Source organism: Bombina bombina, chromosome 6 (genome assembly GCF_027579735.1).
Source record: "Bombina bombina isolate aBomBom1 chromosome 6, aBomBom1.pri, whole genome shotgun sequence".
NCBI lineage: Eukaryota > Metazoa > Chordata > Amphibia > Anura > Bombinatoridae > Bombina > Bombina bombina.
The window spans coordinates 906,404,388-906,411,617 of record NC_069504.1 but is presented as its reverse complement, the minus strand read 5'-3'; the positions used below and the strand labels follow the sequence as shown (position 1 = coordinate 906,411,617).

The 7,230-nt window shown below is 42.4% G+C and overlaps 1 protein-coding gene across 1 annotated transcript in view; it reads left to right on the top strand.

The window, feature by feature from the left end:
• Positions 1-7,230, top strand: part of HACD3 (3-hydroxyacyl-CoA dehydratase 3) — a 134,270-nt gene that overhangs the window by 107,668 nt on the left and 19,372 nt on the right. Inside the window, exon 9 of the mRNA XM_053719579.1 lies at positions 1,131-1,262. Within this exon, the coding sequence (XP_053575554.1) occupies positions 1,131-1,262 (132 nt within the window). The remainder of the gene's footprint in view (positions 1-1,130; positions 1,263-7,230) is intronic.

The window sequence follows — 7,230 nt, the reverse complement described above, 5'->3', positions numbered from 1 at the left end:
TGAAAAGTCATTGCAGAGGTCCTTAGCTTAAGGTCATATATGCATAAGATGGAAAAGTCATGAAAAGATGACAAGCATTGTGCAAAATGTAGAGTTGCAGATCAAGTATGCAAGATGTTAGTATGCCGTGAGCGATAGATAGAAATCACAAACTCTTATATGTAGAGTGGCTTCTGTTTACACCCTCTCTGCAGGGTAACGATATCCAAGTCGAACATCAGTTTGCCTATTTGTCAGGCCAAGTTATAACAACATACGACCTGTCTCCTGTCAAGTCCTCAGACTGATGCTTGCTGTATAATCATCAGTGGTTTTCCCGGGACCTCCAAACTTTTCCTGGATGAGATGCTTGTTGTGTCTCCGTTCAGTGGCGTTCACACTGACCACATGCACCGTGTCGGCTCGTCCAATGCCGACGCGCGTTTCGCTAGTTGGGTGTGTCGGGGTTCGTCAGGGCGTGATGACGTAGGGAGCGTCTCATCTCCCTTTTAAGCTTCCTAGGTTGCACGCTCCTTCTTTCCAAATTTCTTAGGAACCAATCATATTTAGAGAGAATAAATGCATAAATACTTAACTCTCTATAGCTTACATGATTGTGATGCAAACCTGTCAAAACCGGGCTAGTAAGCCCAAATAGAAAAAAAAAAAGTATTCTTGGCTTATTTTAGAAATCGGCGGAGTAAGAAATAGAGACTGGAGAGACTAAATAAGCATGAAAAGGTAGAATTTTGGAGGTGGAAGAAGGATGAATATAATAATGGGGGTAGACTAAATAGCTACTGGAGTAGGTAGAGGCCTTCCCTGAAGTCTGTGGGCCGTATTTTAGTCATAGACATACCCCTCCTGTACGAGTCTGTTTAAATTCTGCATTGTTGATTTTTGTTCTGCATAGTATATTTTTATATATATATATATATATATATATATATATATTTTATTTTTTTTAATAACCTATAATGTGTCTGCTTTATATCAGAAGTGGTTATTCTGTTTAGATCTTGACCTCTAATTTTAATCTTTTGAAGTTTTTCTCTTTGAGAGGGGTTAATAATAGGGATGGATCTATATAATGTTATGTAATTCTATCACTTTTACAACACATTCACAATTATCAATTCTCCTTTTTGCAGCTGTGTCTATTGTTCAGGCAATTCCAATTTTTAATGAGACTGGGAAATTCAGCTTCCAACTTCCTTTTCCCCTTGAAGTGACTGTTGGCTTTCCTGTATTTCTTGTGATCTACCTACCGCTCCAATTATTGGGTAAGTTTTAAAATTCCATAATGCTTTGTACTAGCACTGAATATGTTAATTTATATCATCCTGGTTCATCCCCAGTGGGTTAACTTTCCACAAAGAGAGTTGTACATTCTTACTTTAGAGGACAGATCAGCTGATTATTTTTGCAGAAGTAGTGAGCCAAAGGGATTTGCACCCTGTAGTTGATTTTGGATAGATCTGGAGACATTAGAAGCTTCCAGGGTAGTAGTTGGTTAGTGTCTCTCCCTTCATAGCACGTTGAGTCATTAAAGGGACATTATACTCAAAAATGTCTCTCTTTCTCCAACATAGGTGTGTCCGGTCCACGGCGTCATCCTTACTTGTGGGATATTCTCCTCCCCAACAGGAAATGGCAAAGAGCCCAGCAAAGCTGGCCATATAGTCCCTCCCAGGCTCCGCCTACCCCAGTCATTCTCTTTGCCGTTGCACAGGCAACATCTCCACGGAGATGGCTAAGAGTTTTTTTTGGTGTTTAAATGTAGTTTTTATTCTTCAATCAAGAGTTTGTTATTTTAAAATAGTGCTGGTATGTACTATTTACTCTGAAACAGAAAAGAGATGAAGATTTCTGTTTGTAAGAGGAAAATGATTTTAGCAAACCGTTACTAAAATCGATGGCTGTTTCCACACAGGACTGTTGAGATGAATTAACTTCAGTTGGGGGAAACAGTGAGCAGACTTTTGCTGCTTGAGGTATGACACATTTCTAACAAGACTTGGTAATGCTGGAAGCTGTCATTTTCCCTATGGGAACCGGTAAGCCATTTTCTTAGTTTAGTATAAGAATAAAGGGCTTCATTAGGGCTTAAAAAACTGGTAGACATTTTTCTGGGCTAAAACGATTACTTTACTAAGCATATTGGCAGATTATAACTATTAATAGTTATTATAATCTTGGGGATTGTTTTAAAAAAAACGGCAAGCACTGTATTGGACACCTTTTTCACTGGGGGCCTTTCTAGTCATAGGCAGAGCCTCATTTTCGCGCCACTAATGCGCAGTTGTTTTTGGAAAGCAAGGCATGCAGATGCATGTGTGAGGAGCTAAGAACCACTGAAAAAGCTTATAGAAGGCATCATTTGGTATCGTATTCCCCTCTGGGCTTGGTTGGGTCTCAGCAAAGCAGATACCTGGGACTGTATAGGGGTTAAATGTAAAAAACGGCTCCGGTTCCGTTATTTTAAGGGTTAAAGCTTTCAAATTTGGTGTGCAATACTTTTAAGGCTTTAAGATACTGTGGTGAAATTTTGGTGAATTTTGAACAATTCCTTCATACTTTTTCACATATTCAGTAATAAAGTGTGTTCAGTTTAAAATTTAAAGTGACAGTAACGGTTTTATTGTAAAACGTTTTTTGTGCTTTGTTGAAAAGTTTAAGCCTGTTTAACATGTCTGAACCATCAGATAACGATGTTCTATATGTATGAAAGCCAAGGTTTCTCCCCATTTAAATATATGTGATAATTGTGTCATAGTGTCCAAACAAAGTAGGGACAATAATGCTATAGATAATGATATTGCCCATGATGATTCCTTAAATGAGGGGAGTAAGCATGGTACTGCATCATCCCCTTCTGTGTCTACACCAGTTTTGCCCACACAAGAGGCCCCTAGTACATCTAGTGCGCCAATACTTATTACCATGCAACAATTAACGGCTGTAATGGATAATTCTATTGCAAACATTTTATCCAAAATGCCTACTTATCAGAGAAAGCGCGATTGCTCTGTTTTAAACACTGAAGAGCAAGAGGACGCTGATGATAACTGTTCTGACATGCCCTCACACCGATCTGAAGGGGCCAGGAGGGAGGTTTTTGTCTGAGGGAGAAATTTCAGATTCAGGGAAAATTTCTCAACAAGCTGAACCTGATGTTGTAACATTTAAATTTAAATTAGAACATCTCCACGCACTACTTAAGGAGGTATTATCTACTCTGGATGATTGTGACAATTTGGTCATTCCAAAGAAATTATGTAAGATGGACAAGTTCCTAGAGGTTCCGGTGTCCCCTGATGCTTTTCCTATACCCAAGCGGGTGGCGGACATAGTAAATAAGGAGTGGGAAAGGCCCGGCATACCTTTTGTTCCTCCCCCTATATTTAAGAAATTATTTCCTATAGTCGACCCCAGAAAGGACTTATGGCAGACAGTCCCCAAGGTCGAGGGGGCGGTTTCTACTCTAAACAAACGCACTACTATTCCTATAGAAGATAGTTGTGTTTTCAAGATCCTATGGATAAAAAGTTAGAGGGTTTGCTTAAAAAGATGTTTGTTCAGCAAGGTTACCTTCTACAACCAATTTCATGCATTGTTCCTGTCACTACAGCTGCGTGTTTCTGGTTCGAAGAACTAGAAAAGTCGCTCAATAAAGAATCTTCGTATGAGGAGGTTATGGACAGAGTTCAAGCACTTATATTGGCTAACTCTTTTATTTTAGATGCCGCTTTGCAATTAGCTAGATTAGCGGCGAATAATTCAGGGTTTGCTATAGTGGCGCGCAGAGCGCTTTGGCTAAAGTCTTGGTCAGCGGATGTGTCCTCCAAGACCAAATTGCTTAACATCCCTTTCAAGGGTAAAACACTGTTTTGGCCCTGACTTGAAAGAGATTATTTCAGACATCACTAGGGGAAAGGGCCACGCCCTTCCTCAGGATAGGTCTTTTAAGGCTAAAAATAAGCCAAATTTTCGTCCCTTTCGCAGAAACGGACCAGCCTCAAATTCTACACCCTCTAAGTAAGAGGGTAATACTTCTCAAACCAAGACAGCCTGGAGACCGATGCAAGGCTGGAACAAGGGTAAGCAGGCCAAGAAACCTGCCACTGCTACCAAAACAGCATGAAGTGTTGGCCCCCGATCCGGGACCGGATCTGGTGGGGGGCAGACTTTCTCTCTTTGCTCAGGCTTGGGCAAGAGATACTCAGGATCCTTGGGCGCTAGAAATAGTTTCTCAAGGTTATCTCCTGGAATTCAGGGAACTACCCCCAAGGGGAAGGTTCCACAGGTCTCAATTATCTTCGAACCAAATAAAAAGACAGGCATTCTTACATTGTGTAGAAGACCTGTCAAGAATGGGAGTGATTAGACCAATTTTAGATCTCAAGATTCTAAACAAGTTTCTAAGGGTTTCATCGTTCAAAATGGAAACCATTCGAACGATCCTTCCTACCATCCAGGAAGGTCAATTCATGACCACGGTGGATTTAAAGGATGCGTACCTACATATTCCTATCCACAAGGAACATCTTCGGTTCCTAAGGTTCGCCTTTCTGGACAAGCATTACCAGTTTGTGGCACTTCCATTTGGATTAGCCACTGCTCCAAGGATTTTCACAAAGGTACTAGGGTCCCTTCTAGCGGTGCTAAGACCAAGGGGCATTGCAGTAGTACCTTACTTGGACGACATCCTGATTCAAGTGTCGTCTCTGTCAAAAGCAAGGGCTCATACGGACATTGTCCTAGCCTTTCTCAGATCTCACAGGTGGAAAGTGAACATAGAAAAAAGTTCTCTGTCCCCGTCAACAAGAGTTCCCTTCTTGGGAACAATAATAGTTTCCTTAGAAATGAAGATTTTTCTGACAGAGGCCAGAAAATCAAACTTCTAAGCTCTTGTCAGGTACTTCATTCTGTTCTTCTTCCTTCCATAGCGCAGTGCATGGAAGTAATAGGTTTGATGGTTGCGGCAATGGACATAGTTCCTTTTGCACGAATTCATCTAAGACCATTACAACTGTGCATGCTCAGACAGTGGAATGGGGATTATACAGACTTGTCTCCGACGATCCAAGTAGATCAAAGGACCAGAGATTCCGTTGGTGGCTGACCCTGGACAACCTGTCACAGGGAATGAGCTTCCGCAGACCAGAGTGGGTCATTGTCACGACCGACGCCAGTCTGGTGGGCTGGGGCGCGGTCTGGGAACCCCTGAAAGCTCAGGGTCTATGGTCTCGGGAAGACTCTCTTCTCCCGATAAACGTTCTGGAACTGAGAGCGATATTCAATGCTCTCAAGGCTTGGCCTCGACTTGCAAAGGCCAAATTCATAAGGTGTCAATCAGATAACATGACGACTGTTGCATATATCAACCATCAGGGGGGAACAAGGAGTTCCCTGGTGATGGAGGAGCATCCGGGGGAGTGGGAACTCCATCCGGAAATCTTTGCCCAAATAACTCAATTATGGGGCATTCCAGACATGGATCTGATGGCCTCTCGTCAGAACTTCAAGGTCCCTTGTTACGGGTCCAAATCCAGGGATCCCAAGGCGACTCTAGTGGATACAATAGTAGCACCTTGGATCTTCAACCTAGCTTATGTATTCCCACCGTTTCCTCTCATTCCCAGGCTGGTAGCCAGGATCAATCAGGAGAGGGCTTCGGTGATCTTGATAGTTCCTGCGTGGCCACGCAGGACTTGGTATGCAGACCTGGTGAATATGTCATCGGCTCCACCATGGAAGCTACCTTTGAGACAGGACCTTCTTGTTCAGGGTCCATTCGAACATCCGAATCTGGTTTCCCTCCAACTGACTGCTTGGAGATTGAACGCTTGATTCTATTAAAGCGTGGGTTTTCAGATTCTGTAATAGATACTCTTATTCAGGCTAGAAAGCCTGTAACTAGAACAATTTACCATAAAATATGGAAAAAATATATCTGTTGGTGTGAATCTAAAGGATTCCCATGGAACAAGATAAAAATTCCTAAGATTCTTTCCTTTCTACAAGAAGGTTTGGAGAAAGGATTATCTGCAAGTTCTCTGAAGGGACAGATCTCTGCTTTATCTGTTTTACTTCACAAAAGGCTGGCAGCTGTGCCAGACGTTTAAGCGTTTGTTCAGGCTCTGGTTAGAATCAAGCCTGTTTACAGACCTTTGACTCCTCCCTGGAGTCTTAATCTAGTTCTTTCAGTTCTTCAAGGGGTTCCGTTGGAACCCTTACATTCCGTAGATATTAAGTTATTATCGTGGAAAGTTTTTTTTTTTGGTTGCAATTTCTTCTGCTAGAAGAGTTTCTGAGTTATCTGCTCTGCAGTGTTCTCCGCCCTATCTGGTCCATGCAGATAAGGTGGTTTTGCGTACTGAGCCTGGTTTTCTTCCGAAGGTTGTTTCCAACAAAAATATTAACCAGGAGATAGTTGTACCTTCTTTGTGTCCGAATCCAGTTTCAGAGAAGGAACGTTTGTTACACAATTTGGACGTAGTCCGTGCTCTAAAATTCTATTTAGAGGTTACTGAAGGTTTCAGACAAACATCTTCTTCGTTTGTTGTTTATTCTGGTAAAAGGAGAGGTAAAAAAGCAACTTCTACCTCTCTTTCCTTTTGGCTTAAAAGCATCAGATTGGCTTTTGAGACTGCCGGACGGCAGCCTCCTGAAAGTATCACAGCTCACTCCACTAGGGCTGTGGCTTCCACATGGGCCTTCAAGAATGAGGCTCCTGTTGACCAGATATGTAAGGCAGCGACTTGGTCTTCACTGCACTCTTTTGCCAAATTTTACAAATTTTATACTTTTGCTTCTTCGGAGGCTATTTTTGGGAGAAAGGTTTTGCAAGCCGTGGTGCCTTCCGTTTAGGTGACCTGATTTGCTCCCTCCCTTCATCCGTGTCCTAAAGCTTTGGTATTGGTTCCCACAAGTAAGGATGACGCCGTGGACCGGACACACCTATGTTGGAGAAAACAGAATTTATGCTTACCTGATAAATTACTTTCTCCAACGGTGTGTCCGGTCCACGGCCCGCCCTGGTTTTTTAATCAGGTCTGATGAATTATTTTCTCTAACTACAGTCACCACGTTACCATATGGTTTCTCCTATATATATTTCCTCCTGTCCGTCGGTCGAATGACTGGGGTAGGCGGAGCCTGGGAGGGACTATATGGCCAGCTTTGCTGGGCTCTTTGCCATTTCCTGTTGGGGAGGAGAATATCCCACAAGTAAGGATGACGCCGTGG